The sequence below is a fragment of the Frankliniella occidentalis genome, unplaced genomic scaffold (genome assembly GCF_000697945.3).
Source record: "Frankliniella occidentalis isolate FOCC.00 unplaced genomic scaffold, Focc_3.1 Scaffold241, whole genome shotgun sequence".
NCBI classification, from domain to species: Eukaryota; Metazoa; Arthropoda; class Insecta; order Thysanoptera; family Thripidae; genus Frankliniella; species Frankliniella occidentalis.
This window is the reverse complement of record NW_026267367.1, coordinates 357,648-375,756: the sequence shown is the minus strand read 5'-3', so window position 1 is coordinate 375,756 and position 18,109 is coordinate 357,648. Positions and strand designations below refer to the sequence as shown.

At 51.9% G+C, this 18,109-nt stretch overlaps 5 protein-coding genes across 8 annotated transcripts in view; 3 read left to right on the top strand and 2 right to left on the bottom strand.

Annotated features, from left to right (window-relative positions):
- The window catches only part of LOC113202062 (succinate dehydrogenase [ubiquinone] iron-sulfur subunit, mitochondrial), an 18,627-nt gene extending 1,397 nt beyond the window's left edge, over positions 1 to 17,230 (top strand). Inside the window, exons 1-7 of one of the 2 annotated variants that reach the window (XM_052273054.1) lie at positions 14,853 to 14,982; positions 15,306 to 15,430; positions 15,600 to 15,743; positions 15,819 to 16,014; positions 16,092 to 16,193; positions 16,327 to 16,449; positions 16,528 to 17,230. In XM_052273054.1, the coding sequence (XP_052129014.1) occupies positions 14,935 to 14,982; positions 15,306 to 15,430; positions 15,600 to 15,743; positions 15,819 to 16,014; positions 16,092 to 16,193; positions 16,327 to 16,449; positions 16,528 to 16,629 (840 nt within the window). In that variant the 5' untranslated portion in view covers positions 14,853 to 14,934 and the 3' untranslated portion in view covers positions 16,630 to 17,230. Of the gene's footprint in view, positions 1 to 14,852; positions 14,983 to 15,305; positions 15,431 to 15,599; positions 15,744 to 15,818; positions 16,015 to 16,091; positions 16,194 to 16,326; positions 16,450 to 16,527 lie in introns of those variants that run through there. The other variant, XM_026416122.1, reaches the window with a different exon arrangement.
- Positions 1 to 17,434, bottom strand: part of LOC127750702 (myeloid differentiation primary response protein MyD88-like) — a 21,148-nt gene extending 3,714 nt beyond the window's left edge. Inside the window, exon 1 of the mRNA XM_052273053.1 lies at positions 17,290 to 17,434. The gene's annotated coding sequence lies outside the window, so the exon portion shown is untranslated. The remainder of the gene's footprint in view (positions 1 to 17,289) is intronic.
- On the top strand, positions 745 to 12,156 carry LOC113202060 (lysosomal alpha-mannosidase). Of its 3 annotated transcripts, none has more exons than XM_026416118.2 (12): positions 745 to 1,092; positions 5,483 to 5,585; positions 6,176 to 6,443; positions 6,540 to 6,745; positions 7,023 to 7,159; positions 8,278 to 8,411; positions 9,103 to 9,319; positions 9,403 to 9,602; positions 9,845 to 10,982; positions 11,144 to 11,401; positions 11,496 to 11,645; positions 11,720 to 12,156. In XM_026416118.2, exons 1-12 carry the CDS (start codon positions 994 to 996, stop codon positions 11,930 to 11,932), a joined length of 3,123 nt encoding a protein of 1,040 aa, XP_026271903.1. In that variant the 5' UTR covers positions 745 to 993; the 3' UTR covers positions 11,933 to 12,156. The 3 variants fall into 3 exon arrangements, with proteins under 3 accessions (XP_026271903.1, XP_026271902.1, XP_026271901.1); XM_026416117.2 differs by lacking the exon at positions 8,278 to 8,411 and adding an exon at positions 8,624 to 8,757 and having other exon boundaries at positions 746 to 1,092; XM_026416116.2 differs by lacking the exon at positions 8,278 to 8,411 and adding an exon at positions 7,777 to 7,910 and having other exon boundaries at positions 746 to 1,092.
- LOC113202061 (myeloid differentiation primary response protein MyD88) lies at positions 12,142 to 14,752 on the bottom strand. The gene is made up of 8 exons (XM_026416120.2): positions 14,399 to 14,752; positions 14,164 to 14,291; positions 13,878 to 14,080; positions 13,711 to 13,803; positions 13,502 to 13,629; positions 13,248 to 13,416; positions 12,939 to 13,152; positions 12,142 to 12,846 (listed from the first exon to the last, which is right to left on the bottom strand). The coding sequence occupies exons 2-8, from the start codon at positions 14,289 to 14,291 to the stop codon at positions 12,555 to 12,557; spliced, it is 1,227 nt and encodes a 408-aa protein (XP_026271905.1). The 5' UTR covers positions 14,399 to 14,752; the 3' UTR covers positions 12,142 to 12,554.
- Positions 17,435 to 17,717: 283 nt separating the features above from the next.
- The window catches only part of LOC113202105 (protein melted), a 7,011-nt gene continuing 6,619 nt past the window's right edge, over positions 17,718 to 18,109 (top strand). Inside the window, exon 1 of the mRNA XM_052273049.1 lies at positions 17,718 to 17,922. The gene's annotated coding sequence lies outside the window, so the exon portion shown is untranslated. The remainder of the gene's footprint in view (positions 17,923 to 18,109) is intronic.

The following is an 18,109-nucleotide window of genomic DNA, read 5'->3' as shown; positions in this document are numbered from 1 at the left end:
CGGGGAGTGGCGCTCCACCGCGCATCATACGGCCCGCGGCCCTTTTCCTTTCCCTTCACTGCGGTCGCGTCGCGAGAGATGTCCGCCCGCTTCTCCCCCTCCCCCTTCCCCGCCACAACGCCACACCGCTTCTAATTTGCAAAGCGCAATAATTTGAGCAAATTTGTTTTTGCATGTGGTTTTAGCTCAGTGCAACTGGGGCACTCGATTATTTTGTTTTAATCTTTCCCCTCTCCCTAGTTAACACAGAAATATTATGTGGTTCTAAAAGAATAGATAGAGTTTGTAGCACGGCGCGTCGTTGTCGCACACCTATTCGTGTGTCGGAAAACTATAACTTTTTGGGAGATGATAACTTGCACGTCCTATCATCTGCAGGAAATTTACAGGGTGATTTTCGACCGACCTACTACAGGTGCACTTGGAGGGTGCCTAGAGGAGTGTTTTATAGTTGGACAATTGTCCGTTTTTTGGCGAAACATTTCGTTTTCCATCAGACGCTGACTTCTCTCGCTTTCCATTCGAATAAGAGCGCGGTAGAGAATGCGCACTACCCTTAGAGCTGGGATTCCCCGCCCGCTTTGTCAACCCCCTTTCACCCCTTTTCTTCATCTCTGCCGCTCACCGCGCACACCCCGCGAGGCCGCGACCGCGCGCTCGCGAGCCACCACCGCGCCGCCGGTCCCCTCTCTCCCGCCTCCCTCTCTCCAGCTGGCAGTCCCTCCCAGTCCGTCTCCCTCAGTCAGCCAGCCGAGCCGACCAGGAGCACACGGGGCGGCCAGGGCAGACACCACGGCGGGCCGCACCGGCCGCAGCCTCACATCTCGCACTCACGCGACTCGTCTGCCGTTCCGAACGTTCGGTTCGGGTCGGACCTCGCTTCGGCTTCTTCGGCACCGAGTTCGGCCGAGTGCGGTGACGAGTGAGTGACAGTGACCGAGCGAGCAGCGGGTGCCCAAGCCGCGCCCCGCAGACCCCTCCTCAGTCGTCGACATGGAGTTGTTGCGGCTGGCGGTCTTCGCCGTCCTGGCCCTCGCGGCCTGCGTCCACGGACGCCCCCACGCCGAGAAGGCCCCCGTCTGCGGCTACGAGGTAGGTCTTTCGTGCTGTGCCCCGCCCGCCCCGCCGGCCTCCCCCGCTCGCCAAGTGAGCTAAAGTGGGCTTGCATGGACTGGACCGAGATTAGCCTGATTGTTGTTGTGGTGGTCGTGTCGGCCTGCCGGCCGGTAGCCTGCTCGCGCCTCGCGGGTAAGAAAGCCAGGAGCAGGAGCCGGGCTGGTTATTGAACGGTTTGACGTGTGCCCCTTTTATTTTATTTTGTGTGCCGCCCTTTCACTCTCGAAATCGATTGACCCGTTGACATTGTCGGTCGCTGATTGACGAAATTATTTTCCAATCTCAGTTGCGCAGTTCTGGTAAAATAAGACAGCAGAAAATAATTTCGTCGGCGTTGGCAGGCAGACGTTGGTGATTTATTGTAATCAACATACTATCGTCCTATGCATGTATTCAGGGGATGCGGGTCGTTGACGTTTGAATTTCGACGCAATTTTGGCGGAAAATTTTATTTCTCTAACTTCCATCAGCAGTGCGTCACTGGCCAAGACATTCCCTGCTCCGCCCCAACCTCCCCGTACCCTGTTCGATTCGCCCTTCCCAAAAGGCTATCGCGTCAATACATTATTTTGTACTACGCAGCGATAATGAGTACAACTAACTCGCAATCTGAATGAGGCCAATGCGAAGCTCGTTATACTGACGAAGCCCAGGGAGTAAGAAAAGAACCGCGACACGAGTATAGTCGGCTGGCGGGGCGTTGCGCCCGCAGTATACAGTCGGACGGCGAGCATTGTTCGCTCGCACGGTGCCCAACAATTGGGGCCCAGTCAGTCTGTTTTGTCGGTCGGACGGCTCCGACTTCCGAGGCTCCGCGGCAGCGCGTGATAAACGATTCAATCATAATGGCAACAACTAACTTCCGAACTACCGTCTCGGGAAACACGTATCGCAAACCAATCTCAAACAGATGTTTGTCGATCTTGGTCCGATTGAACTCGAAATGTCTAACGAGCGTTATTTTCATTATTTTATGTTAAGGGATTAATTAAGCTCCCCGATGCGCTCTCTCATTCAAACTAACACTTCTTCCAAGGGCCAAGGTGTGTCCTGGGGAGACATTTCTCAACAAAAGGATAAGGAAGTGTGCTCAAGAAGGGTTTCCATGTCTCTTTTAGAGCAACAGGAGTAGTAAGTAGTAGTAACATGCTGCTATCTCGCATCTCGATTCCTCAATTCTTTCTTGCTCCCCGAAATGGCACAGACGAGCCCCTCCCGACGACGACGCTGACGGGCGGGCTCCGATGGTCTGACTGACAGGTCAGATGTCACAGCCTCTAGAGGGAGGCAAGTGCACGCGTCAGATAGGGATGGGGCGGAGCGGGGCGGCCGCGTCCCCCCGGCGTCGATATCTCGGCAAGGCAGCGTTATCGCCGGTCTGTTTGTGTCCACCGCGCGACCGGGGGAAGACTGGTAAGTGCCTTTCAGATAGGGAAAGAGTCACCTTCGACCCAACTTTTCCAGGACCTTGTCACTTGTCAACGGTATATGCATTATCTGAGCTACTTGCCCGGCGACATGTAGAGCGAGGTGCTTCCTCTTGATAGTATCAGGTCGTGTCGGCGGGCCGCGGGCAGGCCTAGTCGAAGACACAACACTTGTTGCTGGGGCACTGGACATCGACCTGGCCTGGCCTTCTCGTTCGTCTGGGGTTCATATCTTCAGAGGGCAATACAGATCGTGGGCCTGCGCGCCTACCCTACATCTACATACGCGGGCCCGCCGGCCCCGACCCGCCGCGCGCCGCCGCTAAGCCTAGTGGGCCGTGGGCCTGGCGTAGCATTCCAACTGGTCCGAGTTTTGGCCCGCCTGACCCGCCCGGAGCTGTAAAACTGATTGGGAACGGAACGAGCAGTGGACTTGGCGGGCGGTTGCCGGTGCCTATTTGGGCCATTTCAAACGACCCCGCGCTGGTGGTGTGGGCCCCCTGTTCCGGTTGCCCCCGCACTGCCCCTCCCGGTCCCCCGCCGGCCGGGTCGCTCGCGGTGCCGGTTTGGCTGTGAGAGGTGAAGTAGTAGTAGTCGGATTCGGCGCGGATCTGCTCGGGGCGCCGCCGCCGGGATACCAGGCGGGATTCGAGAGCACATCCAGGCCAGAGGTGAGACTGCTGCTGCTGCAGCGGGTTCGGTTCGGATTATAAATCACACCTCTGGTGACGTATCCAGCCCGCGAGCGTGGCGCCGCGGCAGGTCGGGTCGGGGCTCGCGGCCACGCCATCGGCGCCGCCCGCGACCCGGTCGCATGTATGTTCTGTTCAAAAACCACGTCGATTTTAGGAGGGGGGGGGCACATTTTATGGGGTCACATGGTCATCAGGGTCTCCATAGCCTCCAATGACCGTTCCAAACCTTTGGGTTGGGACTCCATAATATTTGGACCTCTGATCTGATCTCCTTTTAAAGGCCACGTAGTTTTTGAACAGCCAAACCAGTGGTAGTTGCGGATCTGTGGCTGAACTTGTTAGCGGGGGAGGGATGCGTGGTCTGGGAGTAAGTTGGGTTCGGGTCGGGGTCGTCCTGCTGCTTCCTGGCGGTGAGTGGTGTACCGGGGACTGCGGCGGCCGCGCCGCGGGCCAGCCAGCGAGCGGGCCGGAGGCGGGCCGTGCAACGGGTATCACTTGCCGCGGCCAGGCAGGCCGAGGGCCAGGCCACCATGTGCCCTACCTGCTGCTGCTGCCGCCGGCCAGAGATGACTTGTTGCGGTATGCGCGCGAGGTCGCTCAAGGCTCCAAACCAGATTGCCACCGTGATGCGGCGCCGCGCCACGCCACGCCACGCCACGCCACGCCACGCCACGCCAAGCCACGCTGCACCAGGGCGGCTGTAGTCGCAGTGCAGGGTCAGCGATGAAATACTGATCGGGCGGAAATAGCAGAGCAGCAGGGAAGTCCAGCGGGCGCCGCAGGGCTGGGAGCTCCTCCACCCTCGCGCCCATCACCGTCGTCAGCGGCAGCAAAGGTTTCCCACGGACTTCCCTCTCCACCTTTCCCTTTTGCCGCACCTTTGGCGTCTCAATCGCCTCCCGCCCGCACCACCTGTCGTCGTGTGAGGCGCGCCGCTCTTCATTTGCGGTGCTCTCCTTCTGGTCCAGCAGAGAGGCGGTCCCGGATGTGCAGCTGCTGCAGCAGCAGGCTTCCGCGCAGAACAATGGCGCGCTCGCTCGCGTTGATGTGGGGCCGAGTTGGTGATGGAGTACTTCGTGGAGGGGGACGGGGTGGCATATGGGGAGGGGAGTGAGGGGCATCTCATCAAAAATTGAGACCTATGCTCGGCCGTCCGCCGCTGGCTGGGCCGGTACTCGGCGGCAGCAGATGATATGTTTCGCGAGGTGATGACGCTGACAGATACGGAACCCGGCGCCCCGGGCCCGGGCACGACGCGGGGTGAGCGGTGAGCATGCATTCCAGGGAGAGGGGGCGGAGAGAGGGGAGGGCTAACACATCGCACCTGTGAGGTAGGCAACAAGTGATCGGGGTCTCCTGAAAGTAGGCAATCCACGTCAACCGCGCTCCGCGGCCTCCATACAGTAGTCGTGTATTTCGCGTAGTCGTTTTGTCTGTCATTTCATTTTCGCTTCGGGTCGGACCGGACCGGGCGAACTGCAGGAAGAGGTGGGCCAGCAGCGCCGGCAGCGAGCGCGGTGCACACGACGTGTGTAGCGGTTTTGCGGACAGCAGCGCGCGCGTCCCGTCGAAATTCGCGGAGAAACACACTCGGCCGACTTTCTCGCTCCCTCTGACGTTAATTAGAACAATTGCTGCTGGGGACGTTTCGCCGTGTTGACGTCGAGGCCCGCCCGGCCCGCCCGGCACTGTTGGCGTCTCCCGCCGCCCCGTCCGTCCCGCGGCGGCGGCGCGGGCCTCGAAAGTAAGACAGCAGCGGCCCGCCGCGGTTAGCGTCCTGGCCGCGGTATGGGCCGGCTCAGGCGGCACCGTAAAGTGACGCTGCTGCAGCAGCAGCACCGGGGTCCTTCCCGTCCTCCAGGCAGGATGAGGAGGAGGAGGTCGGGCAGCTCGCGGCAACAATGTCCGCGCAACGGCAGGGCAGGATGGGGCAGATCAAACGATGACTTCCGAGATTTGTCATAATCAGCATGGAATACTTTAGCGCTCTGGTCCGCCGCGCCGCGATTTTTGACACTCCGTCCCTCTTGTCTCTTTCTAACTCCCTCCTTCCCTTCCCTCCCCTCCCCTCCCCTGCAATGCCCTCCAGCTTCTTCTAATTGCGACCAGTTTTGGCCCCCGTTGGTTGGGCTGGACGCCGGCCGGCCGGCCGCCAGACCGCAGCACTGCATCCGCTCTGGTTGCTCCTCCGGCCCGGCGCTCTACCGCGTCAACCTCTCATCACGTTTGCTTCCCGTGTTGCAGTCGTGCCCCAAGCCCAAGCCCGGCGTGCTCAACGTGCATCTGGTGCCCCACACTCACGATGACGTCGGCTGGCTCAAGACCGTCGACCAGTACTACTATGGAAGTAAGTAAAAAACACAGATAATGAGGGTGTTATTATTCGTCGATTCGGTTGGGTAGCCTCTGCGGCGAAAGGGACGGGATCATGACAGGAGGTTAACGCTGGATCGTTTGACGCGCTCGGAGCCGGTACGGCACTAAACGGACGCCTCGCGGCGCGGTCCGGTGGCCCGGCCCACTTGGCTCGGGCTGCAGCGGCGTTGCCCCGCCCCGCCCCGCGGCTGCGGTTCGCACCTCACATGCAGTGCAACTGCACCGCAAGTGAATTAGACGAGATTGAAAAGCCGCACGCGAGAGTTGGTTATACGGCCGCGGAGGAGGAGGACGGGGCCGCGCAGGTCGCCCTGCAGCTCACTGGCAAGAGTCGCGCCCGATATAACAAGCACCGCGCATCTGGAGAAAGGTTGGCGTTATCACAACTATTGTGAAGGGCACGTGGCATGGAAGAGTCGTGCACAAATCCAGTATCATTTTTATGGGGGATGCGATAACCCCACTTTCTTTATCGGTATCCGTTCTGGCCGAGTACTAAATATGTACTTATATGCTATTCTCTTATCACTTTTACTACTTCTACTTATCTGCGTCACGCAGGTCAATCACTTACCCAGAAGGCCGGCGTGCAGTACATCATCGACTCGGTGGTGAACGAGCTCCTCCACGACCCCAGCAAGAGGTTCATCTACGTGGAGACCGCCTTCTTCTGGAAATGGTGGAAGAACCAGCACGACACCCGCCGCCACCAGGTCAAGAAGCTGGTCGACAGCGGCCGCCTCGAGTTCATTGGCGGCGCCTGGTCCATGAACGACGAGGCCGTCACCAACTACATGTCCATCATCGATCAGTTCTCCTGGGGCCTCCGGTAACGTTGTCCTCTAAAGACCTCAACGCGCGATCATCTCTATTTTTATTTTTTTTTATTAATTTTCACACCCTTCTCTGCACGCGGCACACACAGGAAGCTGAACGAGACCTTCGGCCAGTGCGCCCGCCCGCGCGTCGGCTGGCAGATCGACCCCTTCGGCCACTCCCGCGAGCAGGCGTCGCTCTTCGCCCAGATGGGCTACGACGGCCTCTTCTTCGGCCGCCTCGACTACCAGGACAAGCTGCACCGACTGGGCGCCAAGAACGGCGAGATGATCTGGAAGGGCAGCGCCAACCTGGGTGAGTCGCCAGCAAAAGACTCGGGTTATTATCGGCGCATCAAAAGTTCTCTTGCGCGAGGGAGCTTCCGGGCGGGCCGCCGTCTTCACACGGCTGCTTGGCGGGCTTGCCTACCCAGCGCGCGGCAGGCGCTATCATTAGCGTTGCGTCGTCACCTCTTGACACGCTCATCGTTAGGACGCCTCAGAAGTGGATAACTCGATTGTTCCATCGCGTTCCATCGTTTGGAAAGTAAGAACCAACCCCAGTTTCATCTGACTGATGATATTCCTCGCAGGCAAGCAGGCCGAGCTGTTCACCGGCGTCCTCTACAACACGTACAGCCCGCCGCCCGGCTTCTGTTTCGACGTGCTGTGCGCCGACGAGCCTATCATCGACGACAAGAAGAGCCCCGACTACAACCTGGAGACCAAGGCGAGTAGTAGTAGTGGTGGTAGTAGCCGTGGCGGAAACGTGTTTGTCGCGACGGGCCCCGCTATCTGGCTGGCGCGTGTAACGTGTTACTTTTGTCCAGGAGTATCTCTGCGGTGGGGCTTTTGGGTTTAGGATTTGAAACTAGGTGATTTTCCTTCCATGTGCCCTCCGGATGGCACCTTTTCTTTGGGAGTACATTCATTGTGACAGTGAGTGTTAGTGAAGGGCTTGATATTACTCCTCTTAGCAAAATAATTTACTGACGGCAGCATTTCAACCGGAAGGATGCGTTAGCATGTGACTTTGACTGGAACTGGAGCGGAGGGAGCACTTTATCCAACAGCGACGAAGAACTTGTGACTTTTTACCCCCCTTGTTCTGTCGGTGAGATTTCCTTTCCCCCTGACGGGACGGCGGCAGCAGCTTCCGCGCCCGCGGAATCATAGCGGAATACCGTATTAATCTCCCGCGAATGGCTGCATTCCGATTGTCTTTCCTGCGCTAGATCCTGTGCGCGTGGCCGACTCTGTGTGCGTGCGTGTGCGTGCCTGTGTGTGTGTGTGTGCTGTCTGTGTGAGTACGCGCGCTTCCCCTTACTAGCGGTGTGATTCGAGCAGGCGGCGGACTTCCTCAGCTTCGCCAAGGCGCAGGCCCAGTTCTACTCCAGCGGCAATGTGATCCTCACCATGGGCGGTGACTTCACCTACCAGGCGGCGCACTTTTGGTACCAGAACATGGACAAGCTCATCAGGTACAGTGTGCCTCGTGGCATATGGTGGTCGTGCTTGGCGCGCACCGCTGCTCCGCTCTCCGCCTGCTGTACATAGTGTGCCGGCCATTGTGTGCTTTTGTGTTGGCCCTAGAGGTGCTGCCCTACCCCCCCCCCCCTCCCAGCACCACCCAAAAAATAAAATAATCACCTCATGCACGACTTTGGTGGCGGCGACGGCAGCGCGCCCCGTGCCCGATGAGTTGCCTACCTCCGCGGCGGCTTTCCTCTCACTGTCAATGCTTTTAGGGACGCGGCGTGTCCCGCCGCGTTCCCTGTACACCAGCACAATCGTCGCCATGCTCTCGCTCTGATATTTGTATGGTCCTCGTACCCCCGACTGTGACAGGCGGCAGAGTTCATTGCCCTGGCCAGGGCTCAGGTGGCTAACTACTCCACTAACAACGTCATCATGACCATGGGAGAGGACTTTCAGTACCAGGCGGCTCACATGTGGTATCTCAACCTGGACAAACTGATTGGGTAAGCCGAGATCGTATCGGCTAGCGTTTGTGCAGCATGTGTTTTTTTATGGCAGGCTGAGGGCGAATAAAAAGGTTCACTCTTTGCAAGCTTTTTGGTACCCACCTCTTGTCTGAGCCTTCCAATGTCTACTTCATTTTCGCGGTATTTCCAACGGTACTCTCAGAAGGCAGTTTATTGCATGTTGTAACATAAGTTTGGTGCACCGACAGGTTCAAGATTTCTTGGCCTACGTTAGAGAACAAGCCGCCCTGTACAGCACCAGCAATGTAATCCTCACTATGGGAGACGACTTCCAATACCAGGCGGCTGGGATGTGGTTCAATAACATGGACAAGCTCATTCGGTAAGATTGAAGTGGCGGGGAGTAGTTTTGTTAGCCCTCACTATTGTAGCGCAGGTATACGTTAACTTTATTGATACTCATCCCCACTTCTAAATAAATTAGCACACAATGCTAGCTGAGCTCAGACATGAGTGGTGATTCACGCGCGGCGCTATCGGCTTATTGCTTTACGCTTCTCTCAACATGCATGCGTCCCGTTTGGCTAATCCATTGTAAATATACTGCTAGTGTCATTCCCTTACCCGCTTTTTCTTGCCAGGGTAGTCAAATTCTAAACGTCGAGTATGCTGGTTTAATCCCCGAAATAAAAGAGTGACTTAGCAGAGATGTTTTTGGCCGCCTCAGGTACATCAACAACCACAAGACCGAGGAGAAGGTGAACCTGTTCTACTCCACCCCGTCGTGCTACCTCAAGGCTGTCCACGACTCCAACAACACCTGGACCACCAAGGACGATGATTTCTTCCCCTACGCTAGCGACCCCCATGCGTACTGGACCGGCTACTACTCTTCCAGGCCCACCATCAAGTTCTTCGAGCGCCAGGGAAACAACTTCCTGCAGGTAAGACAACCTTCCTGCCCTGCTCGGCCTCGGTTGACGACCCGCGACCTCGTCGCTTCACACGCTCTCGCTCTCGTCCGCAGGTGTGCAAGAACCTGTACGCCCTCGCCGACCTGGGCCCCGAGGACATGGCCGACCTGGACGCCATGCGCGAGGCCATGGGCGTGATGCAGCACCACGACGCCATCACCGGCACCGAGAAGCAGCACGTGGCCGCCGACTACAGCCGTCTGCTCGCCAGGGGCTTCGAGGAGTGCGGCATCGCCACCAAGGCGGCGCTCAAGTAAGACCGAAGGGGACGAGGAAGACGCCCCGCTGTGGACGTCGGGCTAATGGGAGCGCCTGCGACGCGCTTGGTAGGCCGACCCGCCGAGCACCTGTGTGGGGCGGGCGGCCCGCCCTAAGCGCCTGTGCAGTGGCAAAGGGGGGCGCCTCACATCAGCTCGACGTTCAGTGTGGGGGTGCTTGAAGACGCCCTGGTTCGCTACAATGCAGTAGTCTAACGGCAAATTGTGTTTCCCCTAGCAAACTGATCCGCAAGAACACCGTGCCCGTCTACGACGTGGGCTCCTCGAGCTCCGAGTCCGAAGACCGCTCCGAGTCCGTGGTGCTGGTCGGCGCCGACGCGCGCCGCGCCGTGGCCGCCCGCGAGGGCGACGACGACCTGGTGCCCTTCCAGAGCTGCCTGCTGCTCAACCAGAGCATGTGCGACGTGTCCGAGAAGAACGACAAGTTCGTGGTGACCATCTTCAACCCCCAGAGCCACAAGATGTCCCAGTTTGTGCGCATCCCCGTGCCCAACGCGTCCGGCTACAGCGTGCGCTGCCCCATGGGCCACGAGGAGGCCTCCCAGGTGGTGCCCATCCCCGAGGCCGTGCTGCGCATGCCCGGGCGCGTCATGAGTGCCGCCCGCTACGAGCTCGTCTTCAAGGCCGACAACCTGCCGCCCATGGGCTTCCGCTCGTTCTACGTGAGCCACGAGGGCAAGAAGGAGCACCACCGCGAGCCTGTCGCTGCCGAGGGAGACGACGCGCTGAGCGTGTCCAACGAGCACGTCCACGTCGAGCTGGACCCCGAGACCGGGCTGGTGCGTCACATTCGCGCGGGCGGCGTCAACGTGTCGTTGGAGCAGAACTTCTTCTACTACGAGGGCATGAGCGGCAACAACGAGGAGTTCCGTAACCGCTCCTCGGGCGCCTACATCTTCCGACCCAACGGCACCGCGTTCCCCGTGGCCGACAAGGCCACCGTCAAGTCCTACAAGGGCGACCTCGTGCAGGAGGTGCACCAGGTCTACAACGAGTGGGTGAGCCAGGTGATCCGACTGTACGCCAACGAGAAGCACGTCGAGTTCGAGTGGATGGTGGGTCCCATCCCCGTCGACGACAGCATCGGCAAGGAGGTCATCAGCCGCTTCACCGCCAAGGGTCTCAACACCCAGGGCGTTTTCTACACCGACTCGAACGGCCGAGAGATGCTCAAGCGCCAGCGCAACCAGCGGCCCTCGTGGAAGCTGATGTTGGCCGAGCCCGTCGCGGGCAACTACTACCCCGTCACCTCCAAGATCAGCGTCCGCGACCCCGCCAAGAAGCTGTCCCTCGCCGTGCTCGTCGACCGTGCCCAGGGCGGCAGCAGCCTCGGCGATGGCGAGATCGAACTCATGGTGGGTGTGACCGATAAGCTCATTTACCAAACTTGAAAATTTGAACGATGTGCGTATTGGCTTACCACAATGTCGCACGGATCTGTGATCCACGTTACGCGGGCCCTGGCTCTAACTCTTCCCTGCGATCCTTGACGGCCGGTTGTTCTTTCATTTTTTAGGTCCATCGCCGCCTTCTGCACGACGACGCGTTTGGCGTTGGCGAGGCCCTCAACGAGGAGGCGTTCGGCAAGGGCCTGGTGGCGCGAGGCACCCACTACGTGTTGGGTGGAGCTGATGGCGAAGCTGTGGGCCGGCGCAGCTTGGCCGGACAGGAGCGCATGCTGGCCTTCAAGAAGCTGGTGCAGCCCTGGACTTTCTTCACAACCGTGGACAAGGACATGAGCTTCGACAAATGGCAGAAGACATACAACATGGAGGTATGGCGACTCTGTGAAAGCTGGAATGAGGAAGCAGATAAGCACGAGGCAATGTAATGAAGTGGTAATTACTTTTTTCTTCTTTTTTTTACAGTTCTCTGGCCTTAAGAAGTCTTTACCACACAATGTCCACATCTTAACCCTGGAGCCTTGGAAGGCAAAGACTCTTCTCCTTCGTCTGGAGCATTTTGTTGAGAAGGGAGAAGACCATGAACTTTCAAAGGTCGCCACTGTCAATGTCGAGGTAAGATTTTAAATAACCAGTAGAGTTTTCTTGCCCCGTATACATACATGTTCACAAACTAATTTTTCTTTCAGGATATGTTGAGTCCTTTCAAGATTCTTCGTATTAGGGAGACTACCCTAGGAGCTAACCACTGGTTGAAGGATTCAGAGAGGTTGAAGTGGAAGTCAGAGTCAAATGCTATTGATGAAGAGGAAGAGACTGTGCATGTGCAGGAAGAGACAGACTTCAATGTTCAGCTCAAGCCAATGCAAATTCGCACATTTGTGATTGATATCAACAACTGAAGTGTGGATCAAAACTTGCTATTCTAGTCTTCACACACCCTTTTGACTTATCTGTGTTTCTAATTTATTGTAATTAATGTGGAAGACTGAGCTGCAATTTGCAGATTAAAATATTTATAGGTCGTGCTATCACTTAAGTTTGTGTCAAAGAGCATAATACTTTGACTCACTCTTGATTGATGGTTCTTTTGTAAAGTGATAAATAGAAATTAGATTAAATCAAACAGTTTCTTATTTCCTCCCACCAGGATACACTGCTTTCCACAGGTTGTTAATTTTATTAACATACCTATAAAATATAGAAATAGGTAAAAATACAAGTTTACAAACTAAGCAGTCAGAAGACATACGTTAAACAAGGAGTACTCTGAATTCAGTCAATTTCATTAAGAAGTGCCAGCACTCCAAAACTGAGATTTTTTAAATTACTAAACATGTATTTAAAAAAATCAAAACATTGAATAATATATATTTAAAAACTAATGTAAACAAAAAGATAAAACAGATTCTAGGAAATGCATACTTATATTAAACGATCACGCAAGAGATTCAATGTACTGATTACTATGATAATGGATACTGAACAGTCTACATTTATGCTCATACAGTAAGGTCAGTAAGGTCATGCCTCAACAGCCACTGCTTTCTTCTTTTTAAACCAATTTTTACTTTTCTTAATCTTTTTAATACGGCTAATAAGACTAGTATCTTGTGGTTTTGAGGGCTGAGAAATGTCATCACTCTTTATTGAAGATTTGCTGCAAAACCAGTTCTTCTCTGTAGAGTTTTCTAAACTGTTGCCAGGAAAATGAGTTGATGGGTCTGACATTCTCACAATGGCAGTTTGCTCCTCAGTGACAGTTGACTCCACATCCGGTTGGATTTCTTCTGATGGTATTTCTGTTATTGTACATCTAAATATGAAATAAGTACCAATGAAACGCTCTTGAATCCCTCCAATAACAACAATCAGTGAACAAAATGATATTCAAGAAGCAGCTCTTACCTGGCCTCACTTTGACTGGAAGTAGTGCTCAACTGAGGGCTCACTTTTTGTGGAACAGGAGCATCAATAGCAGCCTTAATTGAGCTGCTGATTCTCTGCCAGAAGTTGTTAAACAATAACGAGCGTTGATAATCCAGATAATACAGATAACTTATTTCTGGTGGAAGGTCACAAGGTTCATATTTGCAGGGTATGATGCGCTTTTGCTGCTGCTCTAAACAAAACAAAATAGGGAAATCAAAAAAATAATTAATGTCACAATTACAAAAGTCAAAAAGTTTTAAAGAAATGGTGAATTTATGAACTTACGGATGCTGAGTGATTGGGCAAAGGCCAAGAAAAACATGTTAGCTTCACTTTTAAGAAGATTTGGAGAGAGAATGACAATCATACAAGAACAACGCTCAGCAATCAACTTTGTGATAGCTTTGAACTCAAAACCTACACCTGTGAGTAAGTCTCTATCCTTCACAACAAGCTGGCAAAGAGGTACAATTGACATTAGCACCAAAAATTATTAGTTTTAACTTCACACGTATGGATTAGAACTTAAGGTTTAATACCTGAAGGTTGTATTCGTACTCCAACTTATCAATCATCATTCTGGCATACTTGAGATCTTCATCTGCATACAGCAAGAATGCATCATACTTCAGAAGAGGGAGTCCATCCCGACAACGTTCAACATCCTCTGTAATTTACAAGAATTAAAACAAAGGTACCTGATTTTAAGTCAAGTGAATATGGGCTCTACACACAAATCTCAACATACTCTGTGTCAAGCAGCCATTTTCAAAAGGCTGAATGGTTTCCTTAACGACTGGTTGTACTTGAAGTGATGTGGTGTAATGAGTTGCATCTTCCACTGTAAAAAACAACAACATAGTATAATTAAAATGATTTTTTAAAAAGTTGAATAATTAAAAGTGATTTACGTACACATCATTGGTTCTGAATCATCGTACACATCCCATCGATCAATCTGGGCAAATATATTCAGCAGATCTCTCAGTGAAGGTCTCTTATCTCCTTTTGACAGCTTGTCTTCATCCCATAGTTTTAATATTTCGGAACAAGGATTTGTTGATTTTGCTAGGGATAATGTGTTAATTCCAGTAAAATGAGCAAGCCCCCGCCAATCTCTGAAGTGGAAAAGGAAGAGAGCAATATTTATTTCATGTCAGAGATCATTGAAACAAAAAAATTTACCAAAAAAAATTTCTACCTTGGAATGTTTTCATCTGTGGGGAGAACTCTAGCTTCATTCAGGGATTCTTCAAGGAGTCGACGAGTTCTATCACGCAGAGCAGCTATGGGAACCTCTGAAAGGTCAATTTCTGCCTGTCCTGACATCTGTCAACAAAATAAATATTTTTGAAGTACTATCCTCAAATTGACAAAATACTGCCATTAAGTTAACCCATTGACTCAAGAAATGAGGTTCACTGTAAGATACGAACCTTTAAATGGTTTCGAAATGTACAATCACAATGAAGAAATTTAGAAACGGCTTATATTGGCCTTGAAAACTTTTCAATATTCCGACATGCTTAGCAATATTGTGGTTCAAATCCAAGTTGAACACCATCCATGACCACTTGTTGCAATCTCGAACAACAACAGCACACCTTTTCAACAACAACAACAACTACGCAAACAAAACAATAGACAGACGACAGACGACGAGAGCTGTCAGTGACGTCACAAGATGTAAGCATCTGACCACAATTTGACCAAAGCCTCAAAAAGGGAACTTAAAATCAAAAATAGTAAATTTAAAACCTATATCTTGGCTACAAATTTCTTCAACGCGTTAAGAAACTTCGGTAAAGTTTTCTCTTTCCATATCACACACAGCCATCAACTTATGTAACATATTTAATTTGATCAGCTCACTACGTCGCATTTTCCACCTTCCAGAATGTACCTCAGCTTCAGCTGCTGCCCTTGTGCAGTTCTGTCTGCTGACTGGTAAAAGTTTTGAACCGCTTCTAAAATGGCAAGCGAAATGTTGACGAAAACTTGCTGGGCTACTCTGGGACAGGTAAGCTACATTAAAGAGCTAGAAAAAATTGAAATATTTGTCTTAGAATATCCTGTTGTCTGTTAGTTTACATCTGGACAAGTCTTCTGCAAGATGCAAGTGGGGCTATGGTGTTTTCTTCAAACCTCAAACTGCACAAGGATAGTGATAATGAAAATCCTGCCTATCTGTCACAAATGCTTGACAACTTATTTCATGTGTCAATTTGTGATAAATTTACATACACTCCCTTTTGCCCTCTACCTGTTCAACTGTCTTTGTGTGTTGCATAACGTCATTTCACAGGACTTATCTTTTGCAATCTTGTTTTCAATATGTTATAGATACGCCGTCTGCATACATCAGCTCCATCTGGTCAGCGTATGAAGAAGTTTCTTATTTACCGATGGAACCCAGACAAGCCAGAAGAAAAGCCCTCTATGCAGGAGTACAGTGTTGATCTAGACCAGTTAGTATTTGTCGTTATTGGTCCTCCAGATGGATGAAAATCATTTGTAGTATTGTTTGTTATTTTTGTGCATCTCTATAATTTGTATCATAAGCATACTTTGGCTTTCATCCGCTTATCACTGTTGAAAGTTATTTACATTAGTGTTAATCTCGTGTTCAAACTTTAGGAGTGGTCCCATGGTACTTGATGCTCTCATCAAAATTAAAAATGAAATGGATCCGACCCTCACCTTCAGGAGGTCATGCCGTGAAGGTATTTGTGGTTCATGTGCTATGAATATTCAGGGAGTCAACACACTTGCCTGTATCAGGTAGGTCTCAAGGTAGATATTCTATTCACATTAAATATAAAGATATTTTTGCTTAGTCTCTCTCATTTTTTTCAGCAATATTGACAAGAATCTCAACAAGCCGATGAAGATTTACCCTCTTCCACACATGTATGTCGTAAAGGACTTAGTCCCTGACATGAACAATTTCTACAACCAGTACCGGTCTATTCAGCCTTGGTTACAGAGGAAGGACGAACCTGTGAGCGGTACTGCTCAGTATCTTCAGAGTATTGATGACCGGAAGAAGTTGGTGAGTGCATTCAGTATTGGAATTAAAAGTTTTTATTTTATTGTCAAATTAATATGCTACAATTTGTTTCATTACAGGATGGTCTCTATGAGTGCATTCTCTGTGCTTGCTGCAGTACTTCATGTCCATCATACTGGTGGAATGGCGACAAATACCTGGGACCTGCTGTTTTGATGCAGGTCAGTCTTATCAATATTTTTATTTTTACTGATGTTTTTTTTTTTACATCAATTTTTTAAATCAGTTACTGTTTTTCTTGTAGTTGTTTTCTAAAATCGCAGTGTTTTGACTGAATTTTTCTTATTTTATCAGGCATACAGATGGATTATCGATTCCAGAGATGATCACACAGAGGCTCGACTTGATAAATTAAGGGATCCTTTCTCTGTCTACCGTTGCCACACTATCATGAATTGCACTCGCACTTGTCCCAAGGTATTTCTATCTACCACTTATCCAATTGCTGTACTTGTATTTAATCTGTGTCCTAACATTTTTTTATCTGAACTTCAGGGTCTCAACCCAGGCAAGGCAATTTCTGAAATCAAGAAATTACTTTCTGGCATTGCCAAGAAGGACAAGCCTGGTCTAGACACTGCAGCTTTACACAACTAGATCAATTTAAGTCAGGGCAAACTTAGTTTGTTTCTGATTCAGTATTATGGCACAAAATTTTTAGAATAATTATTTCCATCTCATATTTGCCATGTGTGAAAGTAACTTTTTTCCTCTTTGCCGCCTTAGTCAAATATCGATCTGTCAAATCATCAATTTAAGTGTCTTTTGTGGGATTTGGTTGAAACAGGTATCATAAGTGCTGTTTTACTATTTATTGATATATGCTGGTGGGGTCTGCCTGGAATTCCATCCAGCAGATAGAGCTCATTCACCTGTGATTGATGTACAGTTATGTAATTGTGTATTTATTTCAGCAATAATTTGCTGTAATTTATGGAGTTCCTCTATTTATTGATCAGTCATGAAAGAAAAGAAGACATCTCTATATAGATCAATGCTTTTACCTTTCTTCAACTAGTGTTGGAAAATCCCCGAGGCTTTTGGATTATGCAAACTTTTTTATGTCTGGTTTTAGCAGGGATTGCAATCCGTAAAAGACAAAACCTTGTTTCATCAAATACTGTAATGTGAGTTGAGGAGTAGCAGCCTTATTCATCCTCACACTATTGACTATTAAAAATACTATGTTTTAAAAACATTTAAATTGTATCTTTCGTTATCACCAAATAGTGCACACACCTGTTTGTAGGATCTCACCTCTTGACTCCTCTGCACCAGCTCATCAGGCCCCCTTCCTCCCGAAGCCCCTCGCCCTCCTATGAAACGAAGCCTTTCCTCTTAGCCGGAGCAAAACTAGTTCTGGTGCTGCGGGCGCGAGGAGAGGAGGCAGGGGTCTTTGGTCTTTCCCCCACTTTTCCGCGGGTCTAAGGCGCGGCGCCGCGCGACGTCGGTCAGCCACCCGGAGGATGAGAGAACCCGCTGCGCGAGGCCGAGCTACGCCCATCACGGGCTCTTCACCTCGATCAGGTCCCTGCGCTGCGCTTCCCTTCTAATGCCGATCCGACTCTGCTTCGCTTAACGGGCACGCCAAACTGCGGTCCGCGCGCGGCAGAGCTGCCCTACATGATCCCGCATTCGCGATAGGCTCGCGGCCGCGGACTCGCGGCGCGGGCCTCTCCTTGCCCCTCCTCCTTTTATTTTCCGCGCTACACTGTGTGACAGTGTACCGATGGCATGGGCATGGCATGGCACGCCCTAGCAGCGCGCCAGCCGCCAGCGCCAGCCACTGTTTACTGCAGCGGCCGCATGCTCAGCCGCTGCTTCTCTTCGCTCGCGCTGTCAGTGGGAACAGAGTGGAGGAGAAAATAGTTCGCGACGCCTCTTGGCACGGTATTATCAACAGGTCCCGCCGATAAGGACAAATCTCACTAATCCCCTGCAGATGAAGATGAAGGAATGCAGGACCGCGCCTAGACCGCTGTATGAATGAAGAAGGGGGGAGGGGAGGGGGGGAGCGGGTAACCAGGCAACCCGCACGACGCGCGTGTGTGAGGTTGTCCAGTTTAGTGCGGATCCG

Coding starts and splice junctions, on each gene's coding strand:
- LOC113202061 (XM_026416120.2), bottom strand. CDS start 14,291: ATGTCAGGACAGGCAGAAATTGACCTTTCAGAGGTTCCCATAGCTGCT. Junction 14,081..14,163: donor ACAGATGAAAACATTCCAAG/GTAGAAATTTTT, acceptor TTTCCACTTCAG/AGATTGGCGGGGGCTTGCTC. Junction 13,804..13,877: donor TGATTCAGAACCAATGATGT/GTACGTAAATCA, acceptor TGTTTTTTACAG/TGGAAGATGCAACTCATTAC.
- LOC113202060 (XM_026416118.2), top strand. CDS start 994: ATGGAGTTGTTGCGGCTGGCGGTCTTCGCCGTCCTGGCCCTCGCGGCC. Junction 6,444..6,539: donor CAGTTCTCCTGGGGCCTCCG/GTAACGTTGTCC, acceptor CGGCACACACAG/GAAGCTGAACGAGACCTTCG. Junction 10,983..11,143: donor ATGGCGAGATCGAACTCATG/GTGGGTGTGACC, acceptor TTCATTTTTTAG/GTCCATCGCCGCCTTCTGCA.